Raw genomic sequence first — 17126 nt, 5'->3', positions numbered from 1 at the left:
CAACTCATTTCCTTTTGTATTTGCATGGCTGCAGTGAAGTCAAGCTAATGACTAGACTGCTCTGACAGGGATCACAATAGAGGGTCCTAGACAGAGCTGGAGAAAAATGTAGAACAAAATTCAAAGTCACAAAAAAGGTGGGTTTACTGGTCTGACAGAGACTGGACAAATCCTGAGAGTATGGCTCCCAAACACCCTTTAACTCTGTACTGAAGTCACTCCTGAGGTTCACCCTTCAGCCAAAGATTAGACAGGCCCATAAAACAAACAATAATACACGTAGCTCAACCAAGTACACAAGACTAAACGGACACACCAAACCAGGGACAAGGATGAGAAGGGGACAGGAAAGCTGGACGAATGGAAATGGGGAACCCAAGGGCTTGAATGGGAGAGTGTTGACACATTGCAGGGTTGGCAACCAATGTCAAGAAACAATATGCGTATTAATTGTTTTATGAGAAACCAATTTGCCTGTAAACCTTCACCTAAAGAATAAAAAAAAATTTTTTTTTAATGCATCACCATCTAGGTAGAGGTCAGTGATGTTCAACAGCCTTCAAAGTCAGGAACAAGCTATAATTCTCTAGCTCAAAGCACTTCTCCTTCACTGAAGATCTCCAGTTTTAATCAGTACTACCCTATTTTACACAGATAACGCACACCTTCTACGTTTGTTTGCCAGCCATGCCCTCCCTGTGCAAGGTATGTTCCTAAGTACACTATGCAAATATTTTACAACACTATGTGAAACAAAAAACTGGCATAGTGGCGCTTATGAAAATACCTCACAGGGGGAGGGGGCAGCTGGCAAATAAACATAGAAGGCGTGTGTTATTTGTGTAAAATATGGTACATACATGAAACGCTTTCGCACTTACAAACAGATGTGATTACTATTCTTTCTACACAACATAAGTCTCTAACATTGAAATACAATGTAGGCCAAATAGGTCATTTTTAATTATCTAGTAGCTACATTAAAGAAAGTAAGAATAAACAGGTGAAATTAATTTTAATAATCTATATTTAACCCAATATATCTGAAATATTATTTTAACATGTGATAACGAAATATTTTATATTCTTTTTCATACAAAGTTTTGAAACCTGGTGTGTATTTTATAATTAGATTACATCTCAAATCAGACTAGCTACATTTCAAGTACTCAACAGCCACATGTGGTTAGGGGCTGTTGGACAGAACGGCTCTAATACATTAGGGTGATGTATCCCAAAGCTTTTTTCTGAGAAATATGAATTTTGTGGAATGTTAGTATCATATGTTATTAATTCTAAGACATATAATTTTTTCACATTTCAAATATTTCTTCAATCAGATGCATCTTCCAGTCAATTAAAAGTGGCAGTGTTTTTCCTATTGGTATATAAAATAATGATAGATTCTACAATAAGGGTGCTTTATGTCGCAGTGCACATAACTCTAATGCAAAAAAAAAAAAAGTTCCACAGTCAAAAAGTTTTAGGAAAGCTGAGTAAAACAAAGTTAAGCAGGTTTCTTTCCTTTAAGACGTTCTAGAGCTTTTATTATTTTCTTTTTAATTTTTTAAAATAATACTTCTTCGTGTTTTCAGTGAGTTTACATAGCAGTTTAGGTTCCCAATCAACAATTTCTACACAAATTGTTCAGTGACGCTGGTTACATTCTTCACAACGCGTGAACATCCTCATTATTTCTGTGCTGGTTGTTCCATTTTTATTAATCTAGCTTCCCTGCCCCCTTACATTCTCATCTTTGGTTTAAAGTAATCGTTGACTGTCTGGAGCTTTTCATTTGTTGTCATCGTTAGTTGCTTTGAGTCAGCTCCAATTCGTGATGACCTTAGGTATAACATAACAAAACATAGCCTAGTCCTGCGCCATCCCGTCTGTCAGTTTGTCTTACTGTGGTGGCTTGTGTGTTTCTATGATGCTGGAAGCTATGCCACTGGTATTTTAAATATAAGCAGGGAGACCGTGTGGACAGGTTTCAGCAGAACTTCCAGACTAAGGCAAACTAGGAAGAAAGGCCTGGCAATCTAGTTACAAAAATTAGCCAATGAAAACTCCATGGACACAACACAACCTTTAATTATGTACTGGTAATTTCCAAATCCCCCACGTGTCTGTCAGTTTGTCATACTGTGGGGGCCTGTGTGTTGCTGTGATGCTGGAAGCTATGCCACCAGTATTCAGATACCAGCAGGGTCACCCATGGAGGAGAGGTTCCAGCTGACCTTCCAGACTAAGACAGACTAGGAAGAAGGACCTGGCGGTCTACTTCTGAAAAGCATTAGCCAGTGAAAACTTTATGAATAGCAGCAGAACATTGTCCGATATAGTGCTGGAAGATGAGCCCCCAGGTTGGAAGGCACTCAAAAGATGACTGGGGAAGAGATACCTCCTCAAAGTAGAGTCGACCTTAATGACATGGATGGAGTAAAGCTTTCGGGACCTTCATTTGCTGATGTAGCATGACTCAAAATGAGAAGAAACAGCTGCAAACATCCATTAATAATCGGAACCTGGAATGTATGAAGTATGAATCTAGGAAAATTGGAAATCGTCAAAAATGAAACAGAATGCATAAACATCGATATCCTAGGCATTAGAGAGCTGAAATGGACTGGCATCGGCCATTGTGAATCGGACAATCATATAGTGTACTACGCTGCGAATGACAGCTCGAAGAGGAATGGTGTTGCAATCATCATCAAAAAGAACGTTTCAAGATCTATCCTGAAGTACAACGCTGTCAGTGATAGGAACCATACACCTACAAGGAAGACCAGTTAATACGAATATTATTTAAATTTACGCACCAACCACTAGGGCCAAAGATGAAGAAAAGAAGATTTTTGTCAGCTGCTGCAGTCTGAAATTGACCGAACATGCAATCAAGATGCATTGATAATTACTGGGGACTGGAATGCGGAAGTTGGAAACAAAGGAGAAGGATCAGTAGTTGGAAAATATGGCCTTGGTGATAGAAACAATGCCAGAGATTGAATGATAGAATTTTGCAAGACCAATGACTTCTTCACTGCAAATACCTTCTTTCACCAACATAAACGGCGACTAAATATTTTTTATACACATGGACCTTGCCACATGGAACACACAGAAATCAAATTGACTACATCTGTGGAAAGAGATGATGGAAAAGCTCAATATCATCAGTCAGAACAAGGCCAAGGGCCGACTGTGGAACAGACCATCAATTGCTCATATGCAAGACCAAGCTGAAACTGAAGAAAATCAGAGCGAGTCCACGAGAGAGAAAATATCCCACCTGAATTTAGAGACCATCTCAAGAATAGATTTGATGCATTGAACACTAGTGACCAAAGACCAGACGAGTTGTGGAATGACATCAAGGACATCATCCATGAAGAAATCAAGAGGTTATTGAAAGGACTGGAAAGAAAGAAAAGACCAAGATGGATGTCAGAGGAGACTCTGAAACTTGCTCTTGAGTGTCGAGCAGCTAAAGCAAAAGGAAGAATTGATGAAGTGAAAGAACTGAACAGAAGATTTCAAAGGGCCTCTCGAGAAGACAAAGGAAAGTATTATTATGACATGTGCAAAGAACTGGAGATGGAAAACCAAAAGGGAAGAACACGCTCAGTGTTTCTCAAGCTGAAAGAACTGAAGAAAAAATTCAAGCCTCGAGTTGCAATAGTGAAGGATTCCATGGGGAAAATATTAAATGATGCAGGAAGCATCAAAAGAAGACGGAAGGAATACACAGAGTCATGATACCAAAAAGAATTAATTGATATTCAACCATTTCAAGAGGTGGCACATGATCAGGAACCGATGGTACTGAAGGAAGAAGTCCAAGCTGCTCTGAAGGCATTGGTGAAAAACAAGGCTCCAGGAATTGATGGAATATCAACTGAGATGTTTCAACAAACAGATGCAGCGCTGGAGGTGCTCACTCGTGTATGCCAGGAAATATGGAAGACAGCTTCCTGGCCAACTGACTGGAAGAGATCCATATTTATGCCTATTCCCAAGAAAGGTGATCCAAACGAATGTGGAAGTTATAGAACAATATCATTAATATCACACACAAGCAAAATTTTGCTGAAGATCATTCAAAAATGGCTACAGCAGTATATCGACAGGGAACTGCCAGAAATTCAGGCCAGTTTCTGAAGAGGACGTGGAACCAGGGATATCATTGCTGATGTCAGATGGATCCTGGCTGAAAGCAGAGAATACCAGAAGGATGTTTACCGTGTTTTATTGACTATGCAAAGGCATTCAACTGTGTGGATCATAACAAACTATGGATAACACTGTGAAGAATGGGAATTCCAGAACACTTAATTGTGCTCATGAGGAACCTTTACATAGATCAAGAGGCAGTTGTTCGGATGGGACAAGGGATACTGATTGGTTTAAAGTCAAGAAAGGTGTGCATCAGGGTTGTATTCTTTCACCATACCTATTCAATCTGTATGCTGAGTAAATAATACGAGAAGCTGGACTATATGAAGAACGGGGCATCAGGATTGGAGGAAGACTCATTAACAACCTGCGTTATGCAGATGACATAACCTTGCTTGCTGAAAGTGAAGAGGACTTGAAGCACTTACTAATGAAAATCAAAGACCACAGCCTTCAGTATGGATTACACCTCAACATAAAGAAAACAAAACTCCTCATGACTGGACCCATGAGCAACATCATGATAAATGGAGAAAAGATTGAAGTTGTCAAGGATTTCATTTTACTTGGATCCATAATCAACAGCCGTGGAAGCAGCAGTCAAGAAATCAAAAGATGCATTGCATTGGGCAAATCTGCTGCAAAGGACCTCTTGAAAGTGTTGAAGAGCAAAGATGTCACCCTGAAGACTAAGGTGCACCTGACTCAAACCATGCTATTTTCAATCACATCATATGCGCGTGAAAGCTGGATAATGAATAAGGAAGACCGAAGAAGAGTTGACACCTTTGAATTGTGGTGTTGGCAAAGAATATTGAATATACTACGGACTGCCAAAAGAAAGAACAAATCTGTCTTGGAAGAAGTGCGGCCAGAATGCTCCTTAGAGGCAAGGATGGCGAGACTGCGTCTTACATACTTTGGACATGTTGTCAGGAGGGATCAGTCTCTGGAGAAGGACATCATGCTTGGCAGAGTACAGGGACAGCGGAAAAGAGGAAGACCCTCAAGAAGGTGGACTGACACAGTGGCTGCAACAATGAGCTCAAGCATAACAACAATTGTAAGGATGGCACAGGACTGGGCAGCGTTTCATTCTGTTGTGCATAGGGTTGCTATGAGTCGGAATCAACTCGACGGCACCTAAGAACAACAACAACAAATTGCCAAACGAAAGGTGTAATATGTAGTTTTTGCCCAAAAAGCATAAACAGGATGTTTTATATCTGAGCATTTACTGATACCTTGCAGAAAACTATGTTTTACTGAACACAATATAAAATACTTCCTTACCATGAACTGTAGGTGAAGGACTTCGTGTAGGCTGAAGGAAGGGGTCACTGGATGCACTGGATGTGTTCAGAAAAGAACCTAGCAAATCTTGACCTGATGGTTTTGAAGGTGCTCCAAACGGATCAAAAGTAGGACCTAAAAAACAAAGGGAAAAATGTATTCTTTTATCCTTTGAGTTCATTCAATAAATATTAAAGAGTTGGCACTATTGCCAGGCCCTCAGCAAAACACTTGAAAAATCAGGATGACGCCTGCCTCTCCGGATGCTCCACAGGACTGACCTATCCATAAAACATCCTCCAGGGATAAGAATGGATCCCAAGGATTTCTGACCACACAGGAATCACCTCATCTTTGTGGACAAAGGAAGAGCCCAAGTATATCTGTTAAATGAACCCTAAAGACTGTGTGAATAAGGGTATCTTTGGCTTTTGGTTATCTAAAGAGCATGAAATAGGTCAAGCAAGCTTACAAACTAGCGAACGGGATGAAGTCAACACAGATGAATCAGTAAGAGGCAAAACCAGGCTTAAATCATAGAGGGGGTTTAATAAAGACATGTTGAATGAATTAATAGAGAAATACGAGGCAGTGGGGCTCTGGTATTAAGATGAACAATAGGAAACCACACTGACCAGGCTTTGTTTTGACGGTCAAAAGAGAATAAAATGAGTATAACGACAAAAACTGGACTCTCATGTCTCATGTTCTACAGCACTCAAGCGTTGTTTCTGAAACACACTCCCTTTCAACCACTTGTTAGAAATTAGATAAGGGTAAATTTATGAATGAGCTAAGAAGATTAGAACAAAGTGGGAAGCCAAGGTTACCAGTAACAATGCAACAATAGCAAATATTGTGTAGTTTCTTAGGGTTTACATTGTCTTTCATAAAAAATACCACCATTGATCCTCAATATCACCCTGTCAGACAGAAGCAGTATTATTATCTTCAGGTGATGAAACTGAGACCGAAGTCCAAGTAAATAATAGGTCTGGAACTCATGCTCAGGTCTTCTGACTCCAAATTCCAGGAATATTTCCAAAGGTATATCACACGCCTCCCATGTGTGAAATGAACGTGAAGAAAACACTGCACAGCTGCGTGTATGTAACTGGTCTTTAATTTCTCATTACTGGGCAAGGTACAAAACTCCTTTAGCAACCTATAGCAAGATGTCACTTCCTAAGCTTTGTGGTTAATGAGCTGATTACTTCCTAAAGTTGGACTGACTCATTCTAGGAATAGACAACTAGAATAAAATAAGTTAATGAATAAATCCAACTCTTAAAATCCAGGTAGGACAAATGGTTTAACATGTTTGCAGCCATCAATCACTGGAATAATAGTCTCCTAATATCACCGGGCAACACTGTAGCCTTGTGTGGTAGCAATGGTATCGACTGGGTGTCAGGTACTCTGCTACACAATTACATTCTTTACTTCATTTTATACTCACAAATTTTATCCCTTCTATAAAATGAGAACACTGAGATTTACAGAGGAACTGTGAGAGAACTTCGGGTAAATCCTTGTACACCTAGTTTTTACCAACTGAAGCCAATCAGTGGAAGATGCTAAAATCTCACCATTACTTGGTACACTTTTAACGTCAATTTATCTTAAATTGTTCCTGGGTGGTACAAACATCTAAGGCATTTAGCTGCTAATCAAAAGTTTGATGGTTTGAATCTACCCAGAGGTGCCTCAGTAGAAAGGCCTGCCAATGTACTTCTGAAAAATCAGCCACTGAAAATTCTGTGGAACACAGTCCTACTCTGACACACATAGGGTTGCCATGACTCAGAGTTGACTCAATGGCAAGTGGTTATGTTAAATTAGAGGCATTTTACCATAAACTGAAAGTGAACTACCCAACATCACATGAGAAGAGCTCAAAAGTTAGTCGTTAAAATAATGCTAATAGGTAGACATTAGTTCCATTTTACATCTACAGAGGTTAAGGTTTTTTAATAAGATTAAACAGTTAATGTTGGTTCTGGGATTCAAATCCAGGCCTTTGAATCTAGACCTAGTGTTCTTTCTACTCTTGAAAGTAGAACTAATTGAGTTCTTGACTTGGGTCTGCGATAATCAGCTGTACCTTCAGACAATCAACCAATATATCTAGGCCTCAATTTCACTACCTATAACTAAGGCACAGACTAAACCAGTGCTTAAGGCCCCTTCTTGCTCGGACATGGGAACAAAACTATGTGCATGGGCCTCTGATAAATTTAATTATCAGGAGTCATACAGGTCCATAGTCCTAAAACATGACCACGGAGTACTATGCTATCTTGGATCTTGGGGATTTCTTTCCTAACAAAGTTTTTATTCATTTTGGTGAGTTAGTAGCCTTGGCTTGGAATTCAGGGAGCCTGGATTCACACTGTCATGGATTCAATTGTGTCCCCCCAAAAATATGTGTCAACTTGGTTAGGCCATGATTACCAGTATTGTGTGGTTGTCCTCCATTCTGTGGTTGTAATTTTATGTTAAAGGGATTCGGGTGGGATTGTAACACCACCCTTACTCAGGTCACCTCCCTGATCCGGTGTAAAGGGAACTCATACCACGAAGAAAGCAGGACCAAGAGCACAGCATGTCCTTTGGACACAGGGTCCCTGTGCAGAGAAGCTCCTAGTCTGGGGGATGATTGATGAGAAGGCTGACAGAGAAGAGGAAGCCTTCCCCTGGAGCTGACACCCTGAATTTGGACTTTCAGCCTACTTTACTTTGAGAAAATAAACTTCTCTTTGTTAAAACCATTCACTTGTGGTATTCTGTTATAGTAGCACTAGATGACTAAGACATACACCCTGGCTACAATTACTATTTGTAGGTCCTTGGGCCTTAGTGCCTACATTCTATGATCCTGAGAACCAATCTCATCAGGAATGCCTACAGCCAAATTACCATAAACGAAGACCAGCCCTAAGCCTTCTGAGAAGGGAAAGATGGGCTTAGAAAAAAAATTTTTTCCTAGAGGATACCATAAAAAAAAAAAAAAGATGCCATCTTGGCTAATAGTGACAGCAACAAGGCTAACTAGTTTAAGCTGGTTCTGTAGAAGCTGTAAAGGATCTTTGCTTATCCAGCTACTAAAAAAAAAAAAAAAACTATGCCTTGCAAATGTCAAAAATCTGTGGATGACTAGTCACAGAAGGGGTTAAGTCTGTGGCAAATAGCAGAGTGAAACTAAGCAACATGGGGCTGAAACTTTGCTCCGCTCAGCTGGGCTGCCATGAGTCCCTTAAATATATCTTCAAGTAACCAAATATTTCTCTGTGTAGCCAAAATGTATTCAGAAAACTAAGATTCCAGGAAAACTGAAGGGAAGACTCTATGAGTCAAATGGCCTAGTCACGAATCCTGATCCCATCAATTACTAACTGTCATGGACTGAATTGTGTCCTCCAAGATATGTGTTGGAATCCTAACCTTACCTGTGAGTGTAATACTGTTTGGAATAGGGTTTTCTTTATTATACTAATTAGCTCATACCAAGTAACAACAACAACAAAAAACCCATTACCATCGAGCTGATTCCAACTCGTAGCAACCCTATAGGACAGAGTAGAACTGCCCCATACGGTTTCCAAGGAGCAGCTGGTGGATTTGAACTCCCAACCTTTTGGTTAACAGCCAAACTCTTAACCACTGTGCCACCAGAGTTTTAAATCTAATCACTTCTGAGTTATAAAAAGAGCAGAAAGACACAGAGATATGTACACACAGGGGAAGACAGACGCCACGTGAAGATCAATCTACAAGAAAACCCCACCAAAAATCACTGGTAACAGCAGAAGCTAGGAGAAAAGCTCACAGAAGTAATCAACACAGTTGAGACCTGGATTTGGACTTTTAACCTCCGGAACTGTGAGAAAATAGATCTGTTCTTTAAAGCCACCCACTTGCGGTATTTCTGTTAGTGCAGAAGTAGGTAACTAATACACTGGCTGTATAAATTTACATACATACATAATAACACCTATTCATTGGGTTTCTATAAGAATTTAATCCACATTTAGTCTTAAAGTCCATGTTTGGGAAGTAGTAAGTACTCCATAAATGTTAGCTATTATTAATAATAAAAATTCATCTCTACGTTTCCAAGCAGAAGTAACTAAAGCAGCTCAGGAATTGATGTCCTGAAAGAGATTAAAAGTAAGGGCAAGGACCTCAAATACTCACTTTTGCACTGTCCTTTCAAAATGGGCAATATTTCTGTTTCCTCTTGCATTCACCACTTAAATGAAGGTTTAGGTCTCTAAGGGACTTCCTGTGGAAACTGGAAAAGTCTAACACAGAAGTTCAATTCTACCTGCCTTGCCCAAAAGCTACAACTCCACACTGAGAAACACAGTGCTACATGAAAAAAATTACCTTCTCCCACTCTTAGAGTTGGCGATGCGGAGGTGGAGGTGGCAGAACGGCGTGGTGTCGTCTGGGTGGATGTAGGTCCACTAGGATGAAAGACGTCATCCACCCCTGACTGTGCAGCCTGGGCTGGGCCAGACATGCCTCCGCCCCCAAACAGGTCACTCAGCAGTTCAGAATTGGTGGGAGGGGCCGCTGGCGGAGAGAAGGTTTCACTCACGGCAGACCCTTCTAGGCCCAGAAGGTCCACGTCCTCGGGGGGTGGGGGCGCAGCTGGTTCCTGCTGCTTTTTGCTGGGCTTCTTGGCTCCATGATGTTTGTCACCACTGGCATTGCCGTGTGGACTAGAAAGACTCAGAAGTTCATCGTCCGACTGCTCACTTTCCTGATTCACCAGGGCAGCGTGGTCCTCCTCACAGAACGACTTCTCTGATTTCTGATCTAAAGAAGGCCAGTATGCCAATAAATGGTTAGATACTGACCATAGCATTGTTTTTGTTGTATTATGTGCACATAACTCCAATAAGAGAGATGGATTCACCCCTGAGCAAATAATGCTTTCAGACCCTTACATTGAAGGAACTGATGTATTTCAAATTTCACTGAACTCCCAAATTATATTCAACTTTGTGGAGCAACTGAGGGGAGGTATAGCATAGTGGTAAAGAACTAGAACTCTGGAGCCAGATGGCCTTGATTTGAATCCTAGCTCCATTATTTATGGCTTTGTGCACTGGGCACATTACTTGTGCCTTGATTTCCTCCTTAGTAAAATGGGGATAATACATGCTACCGAACTCACAGGGTTGGGCTGTTGTAAGAATTACATGAGATGATATGTGTAAAGTGGTCAGATAAACAGTACTTAAATCTTTATTACTATTACTAGTCTTATTTTCCAGGCACTAAGCCAGGATCTTTGAAAAGGTGAAATTTTACTAAAGGTTATCTCCTAGTCCTATGCTGATACCTCTCACTGACTTTTACTTCTTCATGTGGACTGCAGCCAAAAGCAATGCCTTTCTCCCACAGTCTAGAGCAGAAGCGAACCACAGACCCACTAAGGGAACAGAGAGAATGGTTCTGCTTAGAATGGTGCTTACACCAACCTGAAAGGAGAGACTTTCAACATAAAATGGGCTTCAGGAAAGAGGCCTCATCTGGGGAAGGAATGAGGAGGCTAGAGAGTGTCTTTCTAGGCCCTCCTCGAGCAGATCTTCCCATGGAGATTTGTTATTTTGGTTTTATTCTTGGATAAACAGACCCACATTCCAAATCACATACAGATGCGCACCCCCTTATTCCTAATTCTGAAATGTAAAAACCTTGAATAGGGAAAGGCTTTTCCAAGTTTGGCGCAGACTTGTTTGGCAGAGAAACCTGACCGGAACTGCTGTGACAGTAACGATTGTCTTCATTTATCTCACTCAGGGTTATCATTTATACTTTTTACTGCAGAGATGTTAATGTGTTTGATTACAGGGCATTATCTGAGATGCGTCTGGGGATGCTAAGTAACACATGGTTTACGTACCATGTCGCCTTTCTAAAATAGCAAAAAAATAAAGTGCATTCCTAAATACATACAGCTCTTAGAGTTTTGGAAAAAGAAATTGTACATCTATGGCAGGAAAGATGTGATTCAAAACACAGCACAGAGAGGTAGAATTCAGGTTACAGTGGCATCTTGTACCAGTCTAAGAGCTTTCGTGAAGTTGAAAGAGAGGAGGCCTACACCTATAATTACTGCGGCACCATTCACAAAGCCAAAAGGCAGAAACAGACTAGACGTCCATCAACAGACAGACAAACAGAATGTGGTATACACCTACAATGGAATATTACTCAACCATAAAGAAAAATGAAGTCCTGATACATGCTACGACATGGATGAACCCTGAAAAGACTGCAACGAGTGAAATAAGTCAATCACAAAATGATAAATACTGTATGATCCCACTTACATGAAATAGCTAGAATAAACAAATGTATAGAGATCCTCAACAGCAACGGGTATAGAGATCCAAGTTTGTTAGTGGTTTCCAAGGGTGGGAGGGAGGGGAAAAGGGAAGTTATTGTTTAGGAAGCACTGAGTATTTGTTTATGGTAACGGAAAATTTGGCAATGGATACTGGTGATGGTTAACGTAACTGGTGTCACTGAATTGTACATGTAAAAAATGCTGAACTGGTAAATGTTGTGTTATATATATTCTTGCCACAATAAAAGAATTTTTTAAATGCAATAATAGAAAAATCCACTAACTTTGTTACCATGCCATAGGAGTCACAGAGAGATTACATAAGGCTTTTTTCTTTTTTTAGATGATTGGCAATATCCATTCTCTCTCTAAAACTTATAACACAGTAATTCTAGTTTTAATTGCATATGTTTCTTGATCGCCACAGTCAAAATAAATATATAAGTGTTCAAAAAAAGAAAGAAAGAAAGTGGAGAAGTTGCCTGATTTGAAAAGGGATTGAGCAGCAACAGTGTGAAATAAGAAGGAAACTGGATGGTTTCAAAGTGCTGATTTGCTTTCAGATGCTTTGAAGTCCAACCACTTTGTACATGAACCATGTAACTTAAAGACATACCTTGCCAGCAGAGAGAGGAAAAGAAGCCACCTTGCCCAACATGCCTGGGGTTGTCTGGAGGGATATCAACTGGAGCCTGTCCTGCAAGACAAAAGGCCATGCAGCATCAATGAAACACAAGAAAGAACTCAATGTGATAAATAACAACAGAGGCCTCATCCCAAAAAGCAAAACCACCAGGTAACTTACCTCCTAAGGCCAAAGTGTCCTGGTGCTCCTGATGAGAAGAGAAGAGGATGCTGGGATTGACATCTTTTGTGCAGTAATGCTCCCAGGGCGGGGTTAAGTCTATGACTTTGTCGTGGGGCTGTAATTCTACATCCAGTGTCACCTGAAATAGCTGAGGATATTTTTCTGGTACATCACATGCATCCAACTCAGGTCTAAATATGGATTTAAAAGAAGACCAGTCAAATGCAATGGAATCAGTGTGATGCTCATCCTACACTGCACTGAGACTTATTTTTAGGAAAGACTTAAATCATTAACCAAACAAGTTACTGTACATTTTGGAGCTTCAGTTTCCTCATTTAGAAAAAAGGGATAATACTGCCTGCTCAAAGGATGTGGAGGACGCTGCGCGTGAAAGCATGGCTGATATATGAAGCCAGTATACACTGGCACAGGGACAGCAGTAGTTAAAATGGTGTAATAGGTCTATAATCACTGTTCCTATTCCAGGTCTTGTAACTCCCACCTATCACCATTGAGTTTCCTAGATCACACCATGATACAGCAACTAAGGGTTAATGTCTGGTGCAGAAGGACCCTCCAGGGCCCTCTGTCAGTATTACTGCCTGGTATCCATTCTGATGGGTCATTGCTCATACCATTCTGACTGCCATCTCTGCTGAAAAGCAGAAAGAGATACACAAATGCAAAGTATCAAAGTATTGACATTCTGTTCCCTCTTGTTTCCTCGCATGCAAATTTTAGACCTTTCTATTTGAAATTATTTGACCCATTTGTACTTCTTGAGACAAATCATATTTAACTGAAGGATTTCAAATGCAACTAGCCTCCAAGTGCTGTGAGCTGCACTCAATGGTCCAGCAGCACAGGATTACAAGGGAGGATGCAGCACAATGCTGAAGAGCTCTAGGATGCTTGGCTCCCAGCATCCATATCAGCACTGACTGAAAGGGCTTTCAGCCAAAGCAGCACTTACTTAGTGAACTTTAAAACTGTTGTGTCCAGTGGTATGAATCCAGTATGAAACTGAAGCTGGAATATCTGTGTGTTGGTGACCTAAAAATACACAAGAAAAACACATTACAAATGATCAGTGAAAAGGGAATCTGATCAAAAGATTATATTTTGAAGAGCCATGTACCTTCACCTGTTTCTGTATCTGAATCTTTGTCTAATATGAATATTAAGTGGTTTTTCCTTCCTGAACTGGCACAGCTTCATTTCTAGCCACTGCTTTCCATGAACTTTGCCTTGGCAAGCCACTTCCTCACTTGCTAATGCCCCATGTTTCTGCACACTGCCATGCTTTGACTCATGCCATTCCTTCTTCTCAGGATGCCCTGCTTTAGCCTGGTGAATGCACCCTTCCAGTCCCATGTGTGATGGTCATATCCTTTTTGTAGCCCGTCTGGGCCACTGCTGCCTAAAGCAAACTGTTCCAATGATAGCACCTCATATCTACATCTACTATGGCATTATGAATATCTGTACACACGTGAATATCCTCTTTCCACTGAGTTCCTTCAAGGCAGGGACACTTTCTTATTCCTGCCCATTTTAAACCCCTAGGCAATGCCTGGCACAGAGCATGCACTTAGCAAATATTCAACGCATCAAAGTAAAATTACTCGCAGCATTATTCATAATAGCCAAAAGTAGAAACAACCCAAATGTCCATCAACTGATGAAAGGATAAATAAAATGGGTTATATCCATACGCTGTACTACTATTTGGCAATAAGAAGAAATGAAGTACTGATTCATGCTATAACATGGATGAATCTTGAAAACATTATGCTAAGTGAAAGAAATCAGTCACAAAAGACCATATATTACATGATTAGATTTATATGAAATGTCCAGAATAGGAAAATCCATAGAACACAAAGTACATTAGTGGTTGCCAGGAGATGGGGATGAAGGGATGGAAAGTGACTGCTAACTGGTACAGGGTTTCTTTCTGATGTGATGAAAATGTTCTGGAATTAGATAGTGCTGATGCTTGCAGAACACTGACTATACTAAAAATCACTGAATTCCACAGTATAAAAGGGTGAATTTTTTGTTACATGAATTTTATCTCATTAAAAATCCCCCCCCCCCAAAATACAATTATCTAGGCTCATGTCCTTAACAAAAATCTACCTCCTTACACTGATGCAAATGAAATACTATCGAAAAGGTGCAAGATTCTAAAAAACATAGTTTCTGGAAGTTCTAAGGCTTCAACTTCTGGCAGAGTCTTCATGTCAAGGACTTTGGCAAGTCACAATCTCTCTGAGCCTCAGTTTCCTCACCTTTAAAATGGCAGAAGAGGGAACATAAGCAATCTTTAGAGGGTCTTTATAGTTCTAAAATCACAAGTCACTCAAGCTCAAAGTAGTTTGGAGAAAAGACTCAGAAATACTGCCACCAAAGGCTTGGGTTTGCTTATCCCAAGACTCTCCCTTTAACCATACCTTAGCCTGCAGCCGGCTCCCGATGGTTGACCTCAAGTGATACATGGAAACAATCACGTCTCCTTGCACAGTGATGTTTAAAGGAATGAAGATTTTTCCATCTTGGACACGATATTCTCTTTAAAGAGAGACAAAAGCCTACACTTAAGGAAGAGTCCAATCTTGTGCGATCATAGTCCCACACACAAGTACAGCCCTCTGTAGCTCTGGCCAAGGCATCTGTGTGCCAAGGCCTGGGCCCAGGAACCATATCCTATCTTCAGCAAAATCAAGAGTCCAGCCAGTCCCAACTTGGAACGAGCTGGTTCAAAAACGGGATGGTATTGGTCTGATGCCAGGCCCTCTCTCTCCATCCTCTGTAGACTTCCTGATAATTAAGTTGTCCATCCCTACTTTGCAGATCCTCTTGTTTGCCTCAAATACAGTCAGCCCTGGTGTATTTGTCTTTTCCTAACCTTAAGTTTATAGTAAAAGCTGAGATAGAGAGAGAACAAAAAATTCAACCAAGATAAGTACACAAACAGCAATGTCATGCTCTGTGAGGATCTTGGATACCAATCCCCAAATTCAACCTATTCCAAACTAATTTCATTTTATGTTACCACCTCGCCAAAACCCTTCTCTCCGCATCCCTACCACCACCTCCCACTGGCACCTGCTCTTTTATTCTGGATTCTGTATCTTCTTGAATTATATCACCTAGTTGCTCCAGCTAGAAACCTCATTCATCTCTGATTCTTCTGTTATCCTCACCAAATCCCATCACAGCTATCTCTTTCAAAAATACCCAAGTCCTCTGTCTCCCACCATTGTCTCAGGCCTCATTATAACTCATGCTAGTCATTCCTGAAAAATGGACTCTCTTCAAGTCCTTCTTCCCTTCTTGAAAAGTAGCCATGGCATCCCCTGGTTTGGTTGTACATTTCTAGGATTACCACTGATGGTGAATTTTTGTTTTAATATCTGCAATTTCCACAATGATGCACTCCTCAAAGGAAGACTATGATCCTACTTCTGTAAGAATTGGGGAATTCACAAGAAGAAATGAAGCAAAGTATCATGACTTACTTCATTCGTTCAAAATCTGTGCAGGTGGTATATATTTTGGTTTCTCCAATCAATACATCACAGTAAGGGCGACATCCATTTCTCTGTTTGTTAAAAAAAGGGATTGGACTGACAGTGATCGACTTAATTGTGAGCGGCTTGAAATGAGGGCGGTAGGGCTTGTCTGCAAGTAGGTCACACATATAGCCCAGATATCTGAAACAGAAGATTGTCATTCCATTGGGGTCTGTCACACTGGGAGAAACAAGTAGCCAATCTTCGGTATAAAGTTTGTTCTTTCAAATTATTAAGTTACAATGAAAATCCATCCTGTTAATTTCTTAAACATTAACTAGCAAAAGATAATGCAGCCGATAATTTAAGAAAGCTTTTATCTGGTAACCTACTCTACTTTCCCATGGAACTGATAACTGGGTATTTATCAAATGGAAAAGCTTATGAGAGCTTTACGCTAGCTTAATATTTGAACATCTATTCCTATTTGATCCAGTAGATTGAATTTATCAGCTAAAGGCTGGCTGTGAACAAATTTTAGAATTTTATCATCAGAAGCAGTTTTAATTAAAAAACACAAAAAACAAACAAAAGAAGAAATGCAATTTAAACATGAGAAGAGAAGAAATTGTGACCAAAAGGAAGAAAATAGAAGTTATCTTTAAAAGGTTTGTCTTTTTAAAGCCACTTTTTAGCATTGTCTTTTGTAATCTATTTCCTTGTTCCTACATCAATATAAAATTTTTTTTAATTCCTTATTCCACATATATTTTTACATTTTCTTCTCTTTTGGTTATTGTGTATCCCACAGGACAATCATCAGTGGTAAATATAGCCCTCTACTCCTTGTATTCCCATGAAGACCTAGATAGTGAAACAGAAAGCCACTGGTTGTAGAGCCTGCAATTTGAGATCACGTTCTAGCTCTGTCCATTAGGTATTTTTAGACCCAGGGAAGTCACAA

General features: G+C 40.2%; 1 protein-coding gene across 1 annotated transcript in view; it reads right to left on the bottom strand.

The window, feature by feature from the left end:
- Positions 1–17126, bottom strand: part of DNAJC6 (DnaJ heat shock protein family (Hsp40) member C6) — a 51992-nt gene that overhangs the window by 14577 nt on the left and 20289 nt on the right. Inside the window, exons 6-12 of the mRNA XM_064282098.1 lie at positions 16169–16363; positions 15101–15218; positions 13618–13697; positions 12639–12832; positions 12450–12530; positions 9859–10293; positions 5470–5604 (exon numbers count right to left, since the gene is read on the bottom strand). Of these exons, the coding sequence (XP_064138168.1) occupies positions 5470–5604; positions 9859–10293; positions 12450–12530; positions 12639–12832; positions 13618–13697; positions 15101–15218; positions 16169–16363 (1238 nt within the window). The remainder of the gene's footprint in view (positions 1–5469; positions 5605–9858; positions 10294–12449; positions 12531–12638; positions 12833–13617; positions 13698–15100; positions 15219–16168; positions 16364–17126) is intronic.

Source organism: Loxodonta africana, chromosome 3 (genome assembly GCF_030014295.1).
Source record: "Loxodonta africana isolate mLoxAfr1 chromosome 3, mLoxAfr1.hap2, whole genome shotgun sequence".
In the NCBI taxonomy this organism is placed as follows: domain Eukaryota; kingdom Metazoa; phylum Chordata; class Mammalia; order Proboscidea; family Elephantidae; genus Loxodonta; species Loxodonta africana.
Note: the sequence above shows the minus strand (reverse complement) of the source record. Positions and strands in the feature narration are given on the sequence as shown.